This window comes from Ranitomeya variabilis, chromosome 5 (assembly GCF_051348905.1).
Source record: "Ranitomeya variabilis isolate aRanVar5 chromosome 5, aRanVar5.hap1, whole genome shotgun sequence".
Lineage (NCBI taxonomy): Eukaryota > Metazoa > Chordata > Amphibia > Anura > Dendrobatidae > Ranitomeya > Ranitomeya variabilis.
In genome coordinates, this window is record NC_135236.1 from 303,566,840 (window position 1) to 303,589,086 (window position 22,247).

Genomic DNA, 22,247 nt, shown 5'->3' on the forward strand with positions numbered 1-22,247 from the left:
AAATGAGTGGAACAAGGCTAGCAGAGAGAACTATGCAACTTATGTCTGCAAAGCTACAATTTTCCACCACAGATACAACAGGCCTCAGCCTGACATAACAGACTGTATAAATATTTTTTTGTTTTTGGAGAATTTTTTTTAAGAAAAGAGCGGAACAAGGCTAGCAGACAGAACTATGCAGCTTATGCCTGCAAAGCTATGATTTTTCCAACACAGATACACCAGGCCTCAGCCTGACATAACAGACTCTGTAAAATATATTTTTTGTGTGAATTTTTGTAGAAGAAAAAAAGGAGAACAAGGCTAGCACACAGAACTATGATACGTATGCCTGCAAAACTATGATTTTTCCACCACAGACACCAGGCTGCAGCCACAGATAACAGAGTGTATAATTTTGTTTCTCTTGTATGTGAAATTTGGCAAAAAATTAAAAATTAGTACAACAAGGATAGCTGACAGAACTATGAATCTTATGACTGCGCAGCTACAATTTTTCCACCACAGATACACCAGCTGTCAGCCTCAGATAACAGACTGATCTAAAAGTGGCCTTGATTTTTTTGAGCACAACTAAATTGTGTCAACAAGTTGTCTATGACACAAAAAGACAAGTTTTTTTGACGCACTCACATCTGGTGACTGGGACAAAAAAAAGAGGTAGATTTGCACGATCTTCGATTACAATAACCTGGCTGTAGTAGGCAGTGTGACCAAGCAAATACATTTTGAAATAAGGGGGCTATGGATTGCTTTAGAATAAAAGGAGCAGGTATAAGGTGAAGAAAAAAAAAGCCACAGAAAACTGCAGCTAGTAAGTAAGCAGTAAGTAAGCAGCAGCAGACAGTAATGGAGCTTTTGGAGGTATGCAGTGACAGCTATGTACTCACATACAGTGCCTGCAGGCCTTGCACTGATATGGATATGTGCACATAGACTCCCCTACCTACCTAGCGCTGTAATCTCTGGACCACCGAATTAGCCCTAAGGCCAGCATCACACTAGAGAGTTTTACAGACGTATGAGAGGCGCAAAAACTACGCATTGCACACGGACCAATGATTCTCTATAGGGCAGCTTCGATCTGGTGTATATTTCGCTGCCATATTTTATGGCCGTAGAAAATCGCAGCATGCTGCGTTTGTCAGCGTACTGCACAAAAAATCTGTCTATGGGTGCGCAAAAAATACGGATTACACACAGACTAGCAGTGTGACTTGCGAAAAATGCGCCAGACATCTCCAGGTGACAGGAAATGTGCCAAGCCCTCAATCAGGAAGCTTAGACATGCTAATTAGCTGAAAAATCCAGACAGACATCCCGGAAGTCTGGCACTCGCCTCCACAGAGTTGCAAGCTGCATGGCAAACATAATCAATGTTGATATGCTCCTGGTCCTGGTCCAAGAAAGGCCTGAAATTTGGGACCATAGTGATTCCAACTATGCTAACCGGGCAAGGAAAGAGGCTGCTTGGAGGAGCATTTGTGGGATCCTTTTCCCAGATTATGAGCAGTGGCCACGTGAGGGACAGAGGCAGATAAGTAAGTACACTCATGTTTATCAATTAATTAATATTGTAAACTGCAGTAAGAACAATATTTTTCCACTATTATTATTTATCTTATTCTGATTTTGTATGTATATTGCACCATTTATTTAATGGTGCTGGACATGAGAAAGGGGTTACGTACAGCGTTTATAGATGTCACTTTTACAGTAAGCAAATTTACAATGACAGACTGGTATAGAGGTGAGAGGACCCTGTCCTTGTGTACTTACATTCTATGGTGTTATCCTTTTATGGTATTGTGATAATTTGTGAGTTAAATTTGATTATTGAAGATATTTATTAAGAAATGCAGCTTACTAGGGCATATTACAAACTGTAAAATCACTGACACCTTGTGTTACCAATGTGTACAATGGCCTTATACATTACTTTCTTTGTCATTACAGTGGAAGATGTTATGAGACATTGGCGTAGCATTCAGGACCAGTACCGGAGAGAAAGGCAGCAGTGGTCCAGAAGTGGGTCATCTGCTCTGGCAAAAAGAAAGTATATTTATATTGACCTTTCTGGATCCCAGACCGTAAGTACAAACCTCTCACCACATTACACATATGTTTGGACTGAATAGTTGCAGACCTACACTAACTATTAAAAGGACAATTCTGACCCTATCTCTGCAGCAGCTCTCCCTACACTCACTAAGTCCAGAGCAGAATGCGGCAAGCAGGATGGCGCCAGGTCTCTTATAGACCTGATGATGCTGTGCGGCCAGCCAATTACTGTAATACCACAACAAAGATGGCTGCGGCATTACAGTGCATGGCTGACAATCCCTGCACTGTCATTGGTGCTCTAAAGAGTGCCAGCATTGCAGGGAGGAGACCCGAGCTCCCATCGAATAATCTCGGAAATACTCGGTGCTCGCCGAGTACACAGAGCATAGTGATACTCGGGCGAGTACCCAGTAGTGGCGCGCATGTTCGCTCATCACTAGTGGTGAGTATTAGTTTTGATTGTTTTTGCATCCTACTTTTATTCTCCTCTGGGGGATGGAAAGACTTCAGAGGATAATATAAGGAATAGCGATGAGCGAATATACTCGTCGCTCGGGTTTTCCCAAGCATGTGCGGGTGGTCTTCTAGTATTTTGGCGTGCTTAGAGATGTAGTTTTCCTCACCTCAGCTGCATGATTTTTGACTGCTAGACAGGCTGAATACATGTGGGAATTCCCTAACAAACAGGCAACCCCCACATGTATTCAGGCTGTCTAGCAGTCGCAAATCATGCAGCTGAGGTGATGAAAACTAAATCTCAAAGCACTTCAAAATACTAGGAGGACACCCGAGCAATGAGTATACTCGCACATCACTAATAAGGAACATTGAATTTGCCAAGAATAGCTTTACTGCAAATCGAATTTCCCAGGAATATCTGAGCAAATTGGAGAATTCTTATCTCCAATCTCACAACATCCGCTAGTCTCTAGTATTAAACTTAATTGAGAGGGTTTACGACTACCATTATGAATGAATGAAGTTACAAGCTTTAGACCTAAAATTTTACTTACTCTAATGCCACCATATACAGTGGTATGGAGAGTATTCAGACCCCTTTAAATTCTTCACTCTTTGATTAATTGCTGCCATTTGGTAAATTCAAAAAAGTAATTTTTTTCACATTAATGTACATTCTGCATCCCATCTTGACTAAAAAATAGAAATGTAGAAATGTTTGCAAATTTAATAAAAAGGAAAAACTGAAATATCACATGGTCATAAGTATTCAGACCTTTTGCTCAGACACTCATATTTAAGTCACACGCTGTCCATTTCCTTGTGATCCTCTTTGGGATAGTTCTACTCCTTCATTGGAGTCCAGCTGTGTTTAATTAAACTGATATGACTTGATTTGGAAAGGCACACACCTGTCTATATAAGATCTCACAGCTTACAGTGCAATTTAGACCAAATGAGAATCATGAGGTCAAAGGAACTGGCCAAGGAGCTCAGAGACAGTATTGTGGCAAGGCACAGATCTGGCCAAGGTTACAACAGAATTTCTGCAGTACTCAAGGTTCCTAAGAGCACAGTGGCCTCCATAATCCTTAAAGGGTAAAAGTTTGGAACCACCAGAAGTCTTCCTAGACCCAGCAATCGTGGGAGAAGAGCCTTGGTGAGAGAGATAAAGAAGAACCCCAATGTCACTGTGGCTGAGCTCCAGAGATACAGTAGGGAGATGGGAGAAAGTTCCACAAAGTCAAGTATCACTGCAGCCCTCCACCAGTTGGGCCTTTATGGCAGAGTGGCCCAATGGTAGCCTCTGCTCAGTGCAAGACATATGAAAGCCCGCATAGTGTTTGCTAAAAAACACATGAAGGACTCCCAGACTATGAGTAATAAGATTCTCTGGTCTGATGAGACAAAGATAGACCTTTTTAGTGATAATTCTAAACTATATGTGTGGAGAAAACCAGGCACTGCTCATCATCTGCCCAATACAATCCCAACAGTGAAACATGCATCCTATGGGGGTGTTTTTCAGCTGCAGGGATAGGACGACTGGTTGTCTTTGAAGGAAAAATGAAGATACAGAGATATCCTGGATGAAAACCTCTTCCAGAGTGCTCTGGACCTCAGACTTGGCTGAAGATTCACCTTCCAACAAGACAATGACCCTAAACACACAGCTAAAATAACAAAGGAGTGGCTTCAGAACAACTTTGTGACCATTCTTGACTGGCCCAGCCAGAGCCCTGATCTAAACCCAATTGAGCATATCTGGAGAGACCTGAAAATGGCTGTCCATCAACGTTCACCATCCAACCTGACGGAACTGGATAGTATCTGAAAATAAGAATGGCAAAGGATCCCCAAATCCAGGTGTGAAAAACTTCTTGCATTATTCCCAAGAAGACTCATGGCTGTACTAGTTCAAAAGGGTGTTTCTACTCAATACTGAGCAAAGGGTCTGAATACTTATGACCTTGTGATATTTCAGTTTTTCTTTTTTAACCCCTTCCCGACATCTGACGTACTATCCCGTCGAGGTGGGGTGGGCCCCCATGACCGCCGACGGGATAGTACGTCATACGCGATCGGCCGCGCTCACGGGGGGAGCGCGGCCGATCGCGGCCGGGTGTCGGCTGCATATCGCAGCTGACATCCGGCACTATGTGCCAGGAGCGGTCACGGACCGCCCCCGGCACATTAACCCCCGGCACACCGCGATCAAACATGATCGCGATGTGCCGGCGGTGCAGGGAAGCATCGCGCAGGGAGGGGGCTCCCTGCGGGCTTCCCTGAGACGATCGGTACAAGGTGATGTACTCACCTCGTACCGAACGTCTTCTCCCTGCAGGCCCCGGATCCAAAATGGCCGAGGGGCTGTATCCGGGTCCTGCAGGGAGCACTTCCGGGTCGGAGCAGGCTGCAGATGAAAGCTGCAGCCTGCACGGCTGTAAGTGAGATCGGAGATCTCACAGAGTGCTGTGCACACTGTGAGATCAGCGATCTGTAATGTCCCCCCCTGGGACAAAGTAAAAAAGTAAAAAAAAAAATTCCCACATGTGTAAAAAAAATAAAAAAAAATTCCTAAATAAATAATAATAAAAAAAAAAATATTATTCCCATAAATACATTTCTTTATCTAAAAAAAACAAACAAAAACAATAAAAGTACACATATTTAGTATCGCCGCGTCCGTACCGACCCAACCTATAAAACTGCCCCACTAGTTAGCCCCTTCAGTAAACGCCGTAAGAAAAAAAAAAAAAAAACGAGGCAAAAAACAACGCTTTATTACCATACCGCCGAACAAAAAGTGGAATAACACGCGATCAAAAAGACGGATATAAATATCCATGGTACCGCTGAAAACGTCATCTTGTCCCGCAAAAAACGAGCCGCCATACAGCATCATCAGCAAAAAAATAAAAAAGTTATAGTCCTCAGAATAAAGCGATGCCAAAATAATTATTTTTTCTATAAAATAGTTTTTATCGTATAAAAGCGTCAAAACATAAAAAAATGATATAAATGAGGTATCGCTGTAATCGTACTGACCCGACGAATAAAACTGCTTTATCAATTTTACCAAGCGCAGAACGGTATAAACGCCTCTCCCAAAAGAAATTCATGAATAGCTGGTTTTTGGTTATTCTGCCTCACAAAAATCGGAATAAAAAGTGATAAAAAATGGTCACGTGTCCGAAAATGTTACCAATAAAAACGTCAACTCGTCCCGCAAAAAACAAGACCTCACATGACTCTGTGGACCAAAATGTGGAAAAATTCTAGGTCTCAAAATGTGGAGACGCAAAAACTTTTTTGCTATAAAAAGCGTCTTTTAGTCTGGTTTCACACTTGCGTTTTTATCTGCATGCGTTTTTTTAAAAAACCACGTGTGAAAAAATGCATGTAAACGCGGTAAAACGCATGCGTTTTTATAGAAAAACACAAGAAAACAAGAAAAAAACAAAAAACCCTAACCCTACCCCTAACCCTACCCCTAACCTGAAATACGTGGCACTGAAATACGTGGCACTGAAATATACGTTTATATACGTATATAAGTGCCACGATATTTCAGAGGCCACGTATTTAAGTGCCACGTATTTAAGTGCCACGTATTTAAGTGCCACGTATTTAAGTGCCACGTATTTCAGTGCCACGTATTTCAGTGCCACGTATTTCAGTGCCACGTATTTACGTGCCACGTATTTACGTGCCACGTATTTACGTGCCACGTATTTTTCAGTGCCTGAAATACGTGGCACTGAAATACGTGGCACTGAAATATCGTGGCACTTAAATACGTGGCACTTAAATACGTGGCACTGAAATATCGTGGCACTGAAATACGTGGCACTTAAATACGTGGCACTGAAATACGTGGCACTGAAATACGTGGCACTTAAATACGTGGCACTTAAATACGTGGCACTTAAATACGTGGCACTTAAATACATGGCACTTAAATACGTGGCACTTAAATACGTGGCACTTAAATACGTGGCACTTAAATACGTGGCACTTAAATACGTGGCACTTAAATACGTGGCACTGAAATACGTGGCACTGAAATACGTGGCACTGAAATACGTGGCACTTAAATACGTGGCACTTATATACGTGGCACTTATGACTGTCAGAAAATGTTCAGTAAACGGTTAGGGGTGAGGTTAGGGGTAGGGTTTCAGGTAGAATTGGGGAGTTTCCACTGTTCAGGCACATCAGGGGCTCTCCAAACGCGACATGGCGTCCAATCTCAATTCCAGCCAATTCTGCGTTGAAAAAGTAAAACGGTGCTCCTTCCCTTCCGAGCTCTCCCGTGCGTCCAAAAAGGGGTTTACCCCAACATATGGGGTATCAGCGTACTAGGGACAAATTGAACAACAACTTCTGGGGTCCAAGTTCTCTTGTTATCCTTGGGAAAATAAAAATTTGGGGGGCTAAAAATCATTTTTGTGGGAAAAAAAATATGTTTTATTTTCACGGCTCTGCGTTGTAAACTGTAGTGAAACACTTGGGGGTTCAAAGTTCTCACAACACATCTAGATAAGTTCCTTGGGAGGTCTAGTTTCCAATATGGGGTCACTTGTGGGGGGTTTGTACTATTTGGGTACATCAGGGGCTCTGCAAATGCAACGTGACGCCTGCAGACCAGTCCATTTAAGTCTGCATTCCAAATGGCGCTCCTTCCCTTCCGAGCTCTGTCATGCGCCCAAACAGTGGTTCCCCCCCACATAGGGGGTATCAGCGTACTCAGGACAAATTGGACAACAACTTTTAGGGTCCAATTTATCCTGATACCCTTGTGAAAATACAAAACTGGGGGCTAAAAAATCATTTTTGTGAAAAAAACATAATTTTTATTTTCACGGCTCTGCATTATAAACTGTAGTAAAACACTTGGGGGTTCAAAGTTCTCACAACACATCTAGATAAGTTCCTTGGGGGGTCTAGTTTCCAATATGGGGTCACTTGTGGGGGGTTTGTACTGTTTGGGTACATCAGGGGCTCTGCAAATGCAACGTGACGCCTGCAGACCAATCCATTTAAGTCTGCATTCCAAATGGCGCTCCTTCCCTTCCGAGCTCTGTCATGCGCCCAAACAGTGGTTCCCCCCCACATAGGGGGTATCAGCGTACTCAGGACAAATTGGACAACAACTTTTAGGGTCCAATTTATCCTGATACCCTTGTGAAAATACAAAACTAGGGGCTAAATTTCATTTTTGTGAAAAAAAAAAAAAAAATTATTTTCACGGCTCTGCGTTATAAACTGTAGTGAAACACTTGGGGGTTCAAAGTTCTCACAACACATCTAGATAAGTTCCTTGGGGGGTCTAGTTTCCAATATGGGGTCACTTGTGGGGGGTTTGTACTGTTTGGGTACATCAGGGGCTCTGCAAATGCAACGTGACGCCTGCAGACCAATCCATTTAAGTCTGCATTCCAAATGGCGCTCCTTCCCTTCCGAGCTCTGTCATGCGCCCAAACAGTGGTCCCCCCCCACAAATGGGGTATCAGCGTACTCCAGACAAATTGGACAACAACTTTTGGGGTCCAATTTATCCTGATACCCTTGTGAAAATACAAAACTGGGGGCTAAAAAATCATTTTTGTGAAAAAAAAAAAAAAATTTATTTTCACGGCTCTGCGTTATAAACTGTAGTGAAACACTTGGGGGTTCAAAGCTCTCAAAACACATCTAGATAAGTTCCTTAGGGGGTCTACTTTCCAAAATGGTGTCACTTGTGGGGGGGTTTAATGTTTAGGCACATCAGGGGCTCTCCAAACGCAACATGGCATCCCATCTTAATTCCAGTCAATTTTGCATTGAAAAGTAAAATAGCGCTTCTTCCCTTCTGAGCTCTGCTATGCGCCCAAACAATGGTTTACACCCACATATGGGGTATCGTCGTACTCAGGACAAATTGCACAACAACTTTTGTGGTCTAATTTCTTCTCTTACCCTTGGGGAAATAAAAAAATGGGGGTGAAAAGATCATTTTTGTGAAAAAATATGATTTTTTATTTTTACGGCTCTGCATTATAAACTTCTGTGAAGCACTTGTTGGGTCAAAGTGCTCACCACACATCTAGATAAGTTCCTTAGGGGGTCTACTTTCCAAAATGGTGTCATTCGTGGGGGGTTTCAATGTTTAGGCACATTAGGGGCTCTCCAAACGCAACATGGCGTCCCATCTCAATGCCAGTCAATTTTGCATTGAAAAGTCAAATGGCGCTCCTTCCCTTCCAAGCTCTGCCCTGCGCCCAAACAATGGTTTACACCCACATATGGGGTATCAGTGTACTCAGGACAAATTGCACAACAATTTTTGGGGTCCAATTTCTTCTCTTACCCTTGGGAAAATAAAAAATTGGGGGTGAAAAGATCATTTTTTGTGAAAAAATATGATTTTTTATTTTTACGGCTCTGCATTATAAACTTCTGTAAAGCACTTGTTGGGTCAAAGTGCTCACCACACATCTAGATAAGTTCCTTAGGGGGTCTACTTTCCAAAATGGTGTCACTTGTTAGGGGTTTCAATGTTTAGGCACATCAAGGGCTCTCGAAATGCAACATGGCGTCCCATCTCAATTCCAGTCAATTTTGCATTGAAAAGTCAAATGGCGCTCCTTCCCTTCCGAGCTCTGCCCTGCGCCCAAACAATGGTTTACACCCACATATGGGGTATCAGCGTACTCAGGACAAATTGCACAACAATTTTTGGGGTCCAAATTCTTCTCTCACCCTTGGGAAAATAAAAAATTGGGGGTGAAAAGATCATTTTTGTGAAAAAATATGATTTTTTATTTTTACGGCTCTGCATTATAAACTTCTGTAAAGCACTTGTTGGGTCAAAGTGCTCACCACACATCTAGATAAGTTCCTTAGGGGGTCTACTTTCCAAAATGGTGTCACTTGTTAGGGGTTTCAATGTTTAGGCACATCAGGGGCTCTCCAAATGCAACATGGCGTCCCATCTCAATTCCAGTCAATTTTGCATTGAAAAGTCAAATGGCGCTCCTTTGCTTCCAAGCTCTGCCATGCGCCCAAACTGTGGTTTACCCCCACATATGGGGTATCAGCGTACTCAGGACAAATTGTACAACAACTTTTGGGGTCTATTTTCTCCTGTTACCCTTGGTAAAATAAAACAAATTGGAGCTGAAATAAATTTTGTGTGAAAAAAAGTTAAATGTTCATTTTTATTTAAACATTCCAAAAATTCCTGTGAAACACCTGAAGGGTTAATAAACTTCTTGAAAGTGGTTTTGAGTACCTTGAGGGGTGCAGTTTTTAGAATGGTGTCACACTTGGGTATTTTCTATCATATAGACCCGTCAAAATGACTTCAAATGAGATGTGGTCCCTAAAAAAAAATGGTGTTGTAAAAATGAGAAATTGCTGGTCAACTTTTAACCCTTATAACTCCGTCACAAAAAAAAATTTTGGTTACAAAATTGTGCTGATGTAAAGTAGACATGTGGGAAATGTTATTTATTAAGTATTTTGTGTGACATATGTCTGTGATTTAAGGGCATAAAAATTCAAAGTTGGAAAATTGCGAAATTTTCAAAATTTTCGCCAAATATTCGTTTTTTTCACAAATAAACGCAAGTTATATCGAAGAAATTTTACGACTAACATGAAGTACAATATGTCACGAGAAAACAATGTCAGAATCGCCAAGATCCGTTGAAGCGTTCCAGAGTTATAACCTCATAAAGGGACAGTGGTCAGAATTGTAAAAATTGGCCCGGTCATTAACGTGGAAACCACCCTTGGGGGTGAAGGGGTTAATAAATTTGCAAAAATGACTACATTTCTGTTTTTTCAGTCAAGATGGGGTGCAGACTGTACGTTAATGAGAAAAAAAGAACTTTTTTGAATTTACCAAATGGCTGCAATGAAACAATGAGTGAAAAATGTAAAAGGGTATGAATACTTTCCATACCCACTGTATAACATAGTGTATCCCACTCATTTGACCCATGTAGGATCTTCTATATCAGTATGTATGCCTGGATTCTTTATCTGGTTAAGAAGGTGTCTTAGAAAATCATGGCACAAGTATTATATTTTAATCAATTTTTCACTAATGTTTCTGTATTACACCAACCGCAAAAATAGACTTTGGCCCCGATTCATCAACGCTTTTACAGCTGGTGTAAAATGCTTTGAAAAGTTGCAACAGTTTTTGTACAATGACAGTTTTCACACCGTTTTGCCCAGCTCTGCCAAAATGTGTGTAGCAAGGGCAGAGCAGGGGCATGGCAACCCCAGCTTGTGACATTTATGACGAGCGGTGGCATACCTTATGCCACAAATCATACTCCAGTCCCCAACTGGAGTGAAAGTTGCAGCAAGGCACACATGGAGGAAAATGCTTCTTCATGCCTTGCCTAAGTCTTTAGGAGGCATTAATTTTTTAATGATTCAGGTTTCTCACACACCACCCTTCATCCTTATCAAAACTGGCATTAAAAACACCTCTTTTGTTGAATCGAGGCCAAATGTTCAAATATGAGAGCCGGCCCTTCTAACATCATCAGCACTACTAACAATATTACATTGATGTAGCCAATGTGTTAAAGGCAGGCAGATGTCTTCACCATAAGTCTTCGGCTGGGGTCACACATGCGTGTTTTACGTACGTAAGAGCGAAAAAACTACGTCCGTAAAACTCGCATTGCATACGGCACAATGATTCTCAATGGGTCTAGTCCTATCAGCCGTATCTTACGGATCCGTAATATACGGCTTTGTACGGGCGCAGAAAATCTCAGCCTGCTGCGTTTGTCAGCGTATCGCGCAAAAAATACGCCAATGCAAGTCTATGGGAGAGCGTATAATACGGAATGCTTACGGACCATGCGTGTGCCTTGCGAGAAATACGGAACTTAATGGCAGATGTCCTGAAACGTCCAAAGGCCTCAATTAGGCAGGTGAGACATGCTAATTAGCTGAAAAAGCCAGACAGTGAACCCGGAAGTCTGCTGCACGCCTCCACGGAGTGAGATTCACCATGTCTCACATTATCAATGTGGACATGCTCATTATTTTGGTCCAAGAAAGGCCTGTAATTTGGGACCAAAGAGATCCAAACTACGCCAACAGAGCCCAAAAAGAGGCAGCATGGAGGAGCGTGTGTGTGGCCCTCTTCCCACATTATGACCAGCAGCCACGTCAGGCACAGCGACAGATAAGTAAGTACACCCATGTTTGAAATGTAATGTTCTTTGGAATTATCAGGCCCTTTCTACTTTGAATTTCTGTGCAATGTACTAAATAGTCATGAAGGAACTAGAAAGCCCACCAGTAGATCCAAGGTGTGGTACATGATATACGGATTTCATTAATGTTTACAATAGGTGTCCCTTTTACTTACTAACAGTGTTTCCCATTATTTGTCCTTTCTGTGATAGAGGTTAGTGGACTCTGTCCTTGTGGCTTTGCTTGCTAATTGGGGTTTTTGTTTCGATTTAAGATGAATTCTTCTCCCCAAAGGCCTATTTGGATGCTACACTTATAAATCTGTGTAGTCATTTACACCTTTTTGGAGCTCACTGATTAATGGTCTAAAGAATGTGTGTTTTTTTTGTTGTTTCAGTGGGTGATGTTACAACAAGGTGGCGGAGTATCCGCGACCAGTACAGGAGGGAGAGGCAGCAGCGGGAGAGAAGTGGAGCCGGGGCACCTCCCAAAAAAAAAAAAGTACATATACTTTGACCGGCTCAACTTTCTCAATCCCAGCATGGACCTCAGGCCGTAAGTACCAATCTCAATAATTTTTGGTGTGGGTTTTGGTATTATTTGTGTTCTTACTTTTTTTTTTGGTTCCAGAACTCAGTCTAACCTCACTGACAGGGAGACAGGGTCTGACTCCGAACTGGTCATTGACCCAGTTGGGGAAGGTGAAGAGGTGGCTGGTCCATCTGCTGCTCCCTCTGGCTCCATCCCTCCTGGATCCTCCTCATCTCTTCATGAAGCTGGATCTGTCTCAGTCCCACACCCAGAGGACCCACAGTTTGCCTCTTCAGCGGCAGCCTCATCAGCAGCACCACCACCTAGCCAGGATGACCCTGTAAATAGCAGCAGCCCAACTGTTGCCCTGGCTCCATCCCCACAGGCTGCAGTCAGACCACAGCTTGCACGCCGCAGAAGAGAATTGAGACAAAGCCGCCAAAATGTCGATGCTGGGGTCCTGAGCTACTTGGCACGTGTTCGAGACGATGATGGGGAGGAGGGATTTACCAGGAGCATGGCCAATTACTTAAGGTCCATAGAGAGGGAGTTAAGGCTACGTGTGAGAGGGTGTTTTCAGATCCTTGTTGACGCATGCACCCCCCCAAATAACCCATACAATCTCATGCTGATGATTGAACAGTGGCAGATGTCACCTGAAAATGTTCTGCGGCCTCTGAGATTACAAGGCCTGGCAGCTCAACAAGGATCCGAACCACCCCCTCCACGTCAGCCAACACCTCAGCCCCAACCCCCATCAACCACACAATGGCCACCTCAGCAACATATGGCGGGATATGTTCAACCATCACAATATGGCCACTTGTCCACACCCAGTGCTGGAGGCTGGTCCCAACCTGGGTATGGACAATATGGTCATTTTGGGTTGGGTTATGATTCCCGGCCATATGGTTATCAGCAGCAGGGGTATGTCCAAAATCCACGCCCTACTCTTCCAAGTTCCCAGCATCCTAGCTGGCCAAATGTCCCTCAGGCCACAACATCATCTGCACAGGGTTCTGGACAATTGGGCCTACAAATGCCACCTGATGCAGACCCAGAGCAAGCTGCTTCTCCTGCCCCTACCTACCAGGACTTGTAATTTTTTGTTTTTAGGTTTGTTTTGTTTTTTATGTTTCTTTTAATTTTTTTTTTTTTGTTTTTTTCTATGATTTGTATACAATTTGTATGCTTGTATTCTCACTACAGAGCATGGTTGCTTGTGTTCGGAGTGGCAATTTTGGGCAAAAAAAAAAAAAATATGAGACCCAAAAAAGGTTATGACAAAAGAATAACCTACACAGTTGAAAAAGTTACCCAGTAAGTAAAATGTTTTTGTACTAGCAATCACCGTCTGCCTGCGCTGTATTCATTCTTCCATCACACACACATGATATGCTGATAACCATATGTGAAATAAGAAAAAACTAAACACAGAGTTGGAAAATTGTTTCACACATACTTTATATAGCTAATTAATTACACATGCAAAAAGGCATAGTCTTGCCAGGGAATAGCACCTTGAGGAGACAAAAAAAAATTGGTAAAGATATCACGAACTTTCAGACCAGAAAGTGGCCGACGCGGAGGAGGGACATATGGGGTAGGCCTACGAACATTGATCATGAGGTTATCTTCCACGCTTGGTGATGAACAATCATGAATTCTTGTGAAATTATGTAGAATGACACAGGCTTTTATCACTTCGTTGATTGTCGCCTCACTCAGCTGTATGGCAGAGTGAAGAACCCGCCATTTGGCCACAAGAATCCCAAAGGCGCACTCAACCAGTCTCCGTGCCCTGGCAAGTCTCAAATTAAACACCCTCCGCCGGTGGTCAAGGTTGCGCCTGGGGTAAGGCCTCATGACGTTCCGCGACAGTTGGAAGGCCTCATCTCCAACAAAAACAAAAGGCACTGCTTCAGCATTGGAGCCTGGGAGTTGTTGTGGTGGTGGGAGATTCAACTGGTTGTCACGTAGCCGCCGACCCATTATGGACGAATTGAAGACCCTAGAGTCTCCAGTTCGCCCATAGGCCCCAATGTCTACAATGACAAACCTGTAGTTACTGTCAGCAACTGCTAACAGAACTACAGAGAAAAACTGCTTGTAATTGTAGAATTGGGAACCAGAGTTCGGCGGCTTACGCACCCTGATATGTTTCCCATCCACAGCTCCAATGCAATTAGGGAAGTCACAATTATTTTGGAAACCTGTGGCGATTTTAAGCCAATCGTCCTGTTTTGGCTCAGGCAACACAGCTTCATGTAGTTTCAGCCAGATTTGGGAACAGGTTGTCCTAACAATGCCTGAAATGGTCGACCGCCCAATCAAAAACTCCAGGTGGAGACCCGCATAGGACAATCCTGTGGCCAGGAAGCTGCAATACAACAAAAAGGGAAAAGAAAAAAACATGAGCACTAAGATCCAAGGAAGAAGCCCAAGTGTATATTTCATAGAATATGACATTATTTACAGTATACAAATTGGCAGTTGAAAAAATAAATAGACTATAATCTTGCCAACATTCTTGGATATGTGCTTGTGGCTTCATGTCCAAGTGAAGTTAATGAAACCTAGTAGTACACCTCACATTTGTTAAGAAAAACCCCCAAAAACAGTATTTTCAAATGTGGAATACATACCGTAAGGTTAGGAGCAGACGCTCCTCAGCAGAGATGGCTTTTCTCATCCAGGTGTCCTTAAAGGTGAGCCCAGGACGTAAGAGCTCCAACAACATGTCAAAAGTCCGGATGGACATGCGAGTATACTGGTAAAACTTCTCTGGATGTGCCCTCAAAGCTGAATATAGTCTCTGGAAATGGCCTTTACTCTGGCGTTGGATCAATAGAGGATGGACCCACAATCTTCGTCTCCTCCTTCGCGGATCCACATTGACCGAATATGGCTGTCCAAAGCGACGAGACAACACCCAGTGAAGCAACACCCGCTGAGTTGTGCTTACATACACAGGGCCAGACATGGTTGTAATCTCCAAGCAACACAGCCAAAATATGCTAGAGAACATATAGGGCAGATGGGAGGGCTCCACCTGTTGTAGAGGGCTTAAATAGTGTGGTTAATGATGGTTTAAATGATTTGCAGGCCTGAAAACCGTTAAATGTCCATTTTGTGATGGTGCGTGATAAATACGCCATACGGATCACACACGCATCACACACGCACAAGCACATGCGCAAAATACGCGACCACACCTCAGCAACGCCGGAACTACGGAAGTCGCTTACGGAGACATTTTGGCGTATTCAACGCGTAATACGGACGTATAATACGTTGCGTATTGTCTTACGCCATGTGTGACCCCAGCCTTCATCTGTGAAACTTCTATTCATCTATGGCAAATTATCAGATCCGTGTTTGCTCTGGAAGAGGTATTAGAACTTTGGAAACATTTTGGTTCAGTGCACAGTCAACATTTTGGTTCAGTGCACAGTCTGATATTAAGATTCAGCTTTTAACAGGACTGTTCATAATGATATTCATACCATTTATAGATATAACAAACAGGTTATATATGTAATTATTGTTATTATATGCTTAAGTAGTCAACTTGTTAGAACAATAAACTGTATTTTAGCTAATTAACATCTTTACAGTCAATTACCAGTACTTAAGTAACTTCTCAGTCTTCTTTTTTACAACGTACATTAATTACTGCTTTTTACTTTTCTCATTTCTCAATAACATCTTTAATACCTGCACCTGACAAAAAGTTTTTGGAAACCTTACCTGTATAATCAGGAAGTGATGACAGTGAAGTTTCTACCTTTCTGGCAATGATATCATCGTTCTAAAAATTTATTGCCATAGTTTTACTATTGCAATAAAAAAAAGAATGTATAATTTGTTTTCAGGCGAGACACTTCGTATAACCAGATATTATATAGAATGCTTCCCACCTGGGCATATAAATTGCAGCCAATTAAATGTCACTTAATATGAAATGTATATTACATAGCTGCTTAGTCATAGTAATTGATTGCAACATTTAGTTATTGTCGATGCTAAAAATCTGACAGAATTTAATTTTTATAGGGTTGCCTAGCTAATATTTAAAGAAATACTTTTAATGAAAGTCTGATGATTACTCACTTCTTGACATAGTACAAATATGACTAAAGGCTGTTTTTTAAAACTTGGGGCATATGTGAATGTTAATCATGCTCAAACATTTCGGTAACACATTGATTAAATATTTAAAGTTAACTTTTAAGTTAATTCATGCTGGCTAAACCATCAGCAGCATGAGCATTATTGTAGCATTATTATTGTATTATTGTATTGTAAAAACAATTTTAGGGGCGGTTCAGCCGGCATTAATTCACTTATTTTTTGCTGCTTAAACCATTCATAAATCTTATTTATATAATAGTTAATACTTGTGTGGCTCTACGGTACTTACTTTTGGACCCCTTTAGTACCCTGTATATGCGGTGATACTCTGTTTCTATTTTAATGAATTTATTTGTTTGTTAATAAAATTTGTACAGTTAAGTCCAATATACTCTTTTTGACTCCCTGTTTTTCCAATATACTCTTTTGACTCCGTCTTTGCTTTAATCAGCCTGTTTGGGTGTTTTTTGTGATCATATTATTGTAGCCAAGAATGTTTTTCTTTGAGACATTCCAGCATACAAGAGAAACCATAGGGTCCGATTTATCACAACTGCGATGTTCACCGTGGTCTTGAAGACCAGCACCCTTAATGAATCAGGAACATCTGACATGCAGTGTGTGCTTCCGTGCACCCCACCACAAATCTTACTCCAGTCACCCACTTCTTGAAGACCAGCACTCTTAGTTAATCAGGAGCATCTGACATGCAGCATGTGCCTCCGTGACACCCACTACAAATCAAAGATGGCATAAAGAAAGCCACAGCTTGTCATGAATTAAATGAGTCGTGGCATCATATTCCCACTATGCCCCTGTCCTGTTCAGCTCCACCCATTTCGGTGGAGCTAGGAAAAACTTTGTGTTGAGCAAAAAATGTTGTTTTCTTCAAAGTTATAGAATGTAAAATTGTTAGCCTTGATGAATCAGGACTACAGTTTGAAGAGCCAGCTGGGAAACGTTGGGAGAGATATGACTAGTCTGGCACTGCCCTGTCCAGCTTCTCCTCACACTGTTCCAGGTGGTTGATAAAGTTCTCTCTTGTGTACAAAGGGAGAAACCTGTCAATCAACTTGAGCAGTGTGGGGAGATGCTAGCAGGGGATTATATCAGGAGATAAGCCTAGTCCAACGTGTCAGAAATTTTAAAATTATTTGTGTATTTTCATTATTTTTAAGATTGCTGATTCCTGAGAGAAAAAATATTGTAAAAAATCTAATAGTCTTGTCTTGGTGTGATGATCACACTAAGACTGGGGTCACACTTGCAAGTGCAATGCAAGAAACTTGCGCAAGTCTCTAGCTTCAATCCCCGCCACTGCCACCTGCACGCTGGCTGCATGTATTTCTATGTCGGGTATTGATGTGAGAGACTCGTGTGAGTTTACTCGCATTGCACTCGCAAGTGTGACCCCGGCTTAAGGCACATTTCATTACAGTTATAGCATTTTTATCAGAGCTGTCCCTTGAAATAACTCATGCATTTTAATGATTATCATGATGCCAGAATGATGCCAGACCCACACCAATGAGCAGGTGATGGCTATGTGCCATAACTTGCTAAGATATTAGAATGCTTTGTTTGCAGCATGATTGTAATCCATTGCATTTGTCTGAAAGCAGTAAGATGTTTATTGTAATTGTACTTGCTTTGGCCATTCAATTTTTTTTGTTAAACCCATTGTTTTACAGTGGCATGTAAACGTTTGGGCTCCCCCGGCCAAAATTACAGTTTTTGTGGCAGTTAAGCAAGTTGAAGATGAAATGATTACAGATGAACAAACCCGAAAGGTAAAATGTCGGTACGCGAACCAGAAGTTTGTGTTATTGTTATGGTCCAGCAGCCTGAACAAAACTTGTTGAAAGGCTGCAGCACAGCCAATCAACAGGTTTTGCTGTGTGGGCACTCCTGGCTCAATCACAGTCATGCAAAGTATTGGCATGGCTATGAATGGCCAGCACACACTGTCTATTGAAACAAAAAAAAGATGTGAAGTCCCCTCTATTTTTTATATCCAGTGCAGACAAAACCGACAACTGCGGGCTGCAGCCCCCAATTGTCAGCTTTATCTTGGCTGGTTATCAGAAATAAAGGGGTCTCCATGCCGTTTTTTAAAATTATTTAAGTAAACAATTTCAAAAAACGGCACAGAGTCCCCCCATTTTTGATAACCAGCCAAGCTAAAGCAAATAGCTAGGGCCTGGTATTTTTAGACTGGTTAGGGGCTAAGGATATTGGCCTTCCACAGCCAAAAAATAGCAGCCTGCAACCACACAGAAAAGGCACATCCATTAGTTGCGCCAATTCTTTGCCCATTTCTTCCTACTTGCCGTGGAGGGGTGGAAAGTTGAGTAATAGTTGTGGGGTTGATGTCAGCTGTTTTATGGCCACTGACATCAAGTCCTGATGTTAGTAATGGAGAGGCGTCAATCAGACACCCTCATTACTAAACCCATTGTCAAATGTAATAAACATAGATCCAGAGTAGAGTCCTTTAATTGAAATAAACACACAGACTACTTTATATGAAGCTCCCCGACGCTCTTATACCAATTTATTCATCAAAAATAAAAATAAAAAAGCAAAGTTATGCTAACCTTTCTGCCGATAATCCCTTAATGGCTATGTCCCACGACGATTTGTATGGTTTGGGGAGCAATCACATCAGTGATGCGATCGCTCTCCACATCAGCTGGAACATACTGAGCAAAGCATGAGAACATGGCTGCAGTGACTGGCGGTAACCTTAATGATGTCACCGCCAGTCACTGGTAACCACGTTCTCACACTCTGCTGTTATGGTTCTCAATGGCAAGAGAACATAGCCCAGCAAACATACGAACTAGCTCTTGGAAGGATGGAAACTAAACTGACCATGAACTAAACCTGCCGCACAACTAACAGTAGCCGGGTAGCGTAGCCTGCGTTTTATCCCTAGACGCCCAGCGCCGGCCGGAGGACTAACTAATCCTGGCAGAGGAAAATATAGTCCTGGCTCACCTCTAGAGAAATTTCCCCGAAAGGCAGACAGAGGCCCCCACAAATATTGGCGGTGATTTTAGATGAAATGACAAACGTAGTATGAAAATAGGTTTAGCAAAATTGAGGTCCGCTTACTAGATAGCAGGAAGACAGAAAGGGCACTTTCATGGTCAGCTGAAAACCCTATCAAAATACCATCCTGAAATTACTTTAAGACTCTAGTATTAACTCATAACATCAGAGTGGCAATTTCAGATCACAAGAGCTTTCCAGACACAGAAACGAAACTACAGCTGTGAACTGGAACAAAATGCAAAAACAAACAAGGACTAAGTCCAACTTAGCTGGGAGTTGTCTAGCAGCAGGAACATGCACAGAAAGGCTTCTGATTACAATGTTGACCGGCATGGAAGTGACAGAGGAGCAAGGCTAAATAGCGACTCCCACATCCTGATGGAAACAGGTGAACAGAGAGGATGATGCACACCAGTTCAATTCCACCAGTGGCCACCGGGGGAGCCCAAAATCCAATTTCACAACAGTACCCCCCCCCTCAAGGAGGGGGCACCGAACCCTCACCAGAACCACCAGGGCGATCAGGATGAGCCCTATGAAAGGCACGGACCAAATCGGAGGCATGAACATCAGAGGCAGTCACCCAAGAATTATCCTCCTGACCGTATCCCTTCCATTTGACCAGATACTGGAGTTTCCGTCTGGAAACACGGGAGTCCAAGATTTTTTCCACAACGTACTCCAACTCGCCCTCAACCAACACCGGAGCAGGAGGCTCAACGGAAGGCACAACCGGTACCTCATACCTGCGCAATAATGACCGATGAAAAACATTATGAATAGAAAAAGATGCAGGGAGGTCCAAACGGAAGGACACAGGGTTAAGAATCTCCAATATCTTGTACGGGCCGATGAACCGAGGCTTAAACTTGGGAGAAGAAACCCTCATAGGGACAAAACGAGAAGACAACCACACCAAGTCCCCAACACAAAGCCGAGGACCAACCCGACGCCGGCGGTTGGCAAAAAGCTGAGTCTTCTCCTGGGACAACTTCAAATTGTCCACTACCTGCCCCCAAATCTGATGCAACCTCTCCACCACAGCATCCACTCCAGGACAATCCGAAGATTCCACCTGACCAGAAGAAAATCGAGAATGAAACCCCGAATTACAGAAAAAGGGAGACACCAAGGTGGCAGAACTGGCCCGATTATTGAGGGCAAACTCCGCTAAAGGCAAAAAAGCAACCCAATCATCCTGATCTGCAGACACAAAACACCTCAAATATGTCTCCAAGGTCTGATTCGTCCGCTCGGTCTGGCCATTAGTCTGAGGATGGAAAGCAGACGAGAAAGACAAATCTATGCCCATCCTAGCACAGAATGCTCGCCAAAATCTAGACACGAATTGGGTACCTCTGTCAGAAACGATATTCTCCGGAATACCATGCAAACGGACCACATTTTGAAAAAACAGAGGAACCAACTCGGAAGAAGAAGGCAACTTAGGCAAGGGAACCAGATGGACCATCTTAGAGAAACGGTCACACACCACCCAGATGACAGACATCTTCTGAGAAACAGGAAGATCCGAAATAAAATCCATCGAGATGTGCGTCCAGGGCCTCTTCGGGATAGGCAAGGGCAACAACAATCCACTAGCCCGAGAACAACAAGGCTTGGCCCGAGCACAAACGTCACAAGACTGCACGAAGCCTCGCACATCTCGAGACAGGGAAGGCCACCAGAAGGACCTTGCCACCAAATCCCTGGTACCAAAGATTCCAGGATGACCTGCCAACGCAGAAGAATGAACCTCAGAAATGACTTTACTGGTCCAATCATCAGGAACAAACAGTCTACCAGGTGGGCAACGATCAGGTCTATCCGCCTGAAACTCCTGCAAGGCCCGCCGCAGGTCTGGAGAAACGGCAGACAATATCACTCCATCCTTAAGGATACCTGTAGGTTCAGAATTACCAGGGGAGTCAGGCTCAAAACTCCTAGAAAGGGCATCCGCCTTAACATTCTTAGAACCCGGCAGGTAGGACACCACAAAATTAAACCGAGAGAAAAACAACGACCAGCGCGCCTGTCTAGGATTCAGGCGTCTGGCGGACTCAAGATAAATTAGATTTTTGTGGTCAGTCAATACCACCAACTGATGTCTAGCCCCCTCAAGCCAATGACGCCACTCCTCAAAAGCCCACTTCATGGCCAAAAGCTCCCGATTCCCAACATCATAATTCCGCTCGGCGGGCGAAAATTTACGCGAGAAAAAAGCACAAGGTCTCATCACGGAGCAATCGGAACTTCTCTGCGACAAAACCGCCCCAGCTCCGATTTCAGAAGCGTCGACCTCAACCTGAAAAGGAAGAGCAACATCAGGCTGACGCAACACAGGGGCGGAAGAAAAGCGGCGCTTAAGCTCCCGAAAGGCCTCCACAGCAGCAGGGGACCAATCAGCAACATCAGCACCCTTCTTAGTCAAATCAGTCAATGGTTTAACAACATCAGAAAAACCAGCAATAAATCGACGATAAAAGTTAGCAAAGCCCAAAAATTTCTGAAGACTCTTAAGAGAAGAGGGTTGCGTCCAATCACAAATAGCCTGAACCTTGACAGGATCCATCTCGATGGAAGAGGGGGAAAAAATATATCCCAAAAAGGAAATCTTTTGAACCCCAAAAACGCACTTAGAACCCTTCACACACAAGGAATTAGACCGCAAAACCTGAAAAACCCTCCTGACCTGCTGGACATGAGAGTCCCAGTCATCCGAAAAAATCAAAATATCATCCAGATACACAATCATAAATTTATCCAAATAATCACGGAAAATGTCATGCATA

The 22,247-nt window shown here is 42.9% G+C and overlaps 1 protein-coding gene across 1 annotated transcript; it reads left to right on the plus strand.

The window, feature by feature from the left end:
* The first annotated feature begins 11,311 nt into the window (after positions 1 to 11,311).
* LOC143775869 (uncharacterized) lies at positions 11,312 to 13,916 on the plus strand. The gene is made up of 2 exons (XM_077264511.1): positions 11,312 to 12,288; positions 12,364 to 13,916. The coding sequence occupies exons 1-2, from the start codon at positions 12,137 to 12,139 to the stop codon at positions 13,364 to 13,366; spliced, it is 1,155 nt and encodes a 384-aa protein (XP_077120626.1). The 5' UTR covers positions 11,312 to 12,136; the 3' UTR covers positions 13,367 to 13,916.
* Positions 13,917 to 22,247: the final 8,331 nt, after the last annotated feature.

Bases quoted from the DNA above. Each gene is read 5' to 3' on its own strand.
- LOC143775869 (XM_077264511.1), top strand. From the start codon at position 12,137: ATGTTACAACAAGGTGGCGGAGTATCCGCGACCAGTACAGGAGGGAGA. The intron at 12,289-12,363 runs GTAAGTACCAAT...TTTTGGTTCCAG, and splicing joins CCCAGCATGGACCTCAGGCC to AACTCAGTCTAACCTCACTG.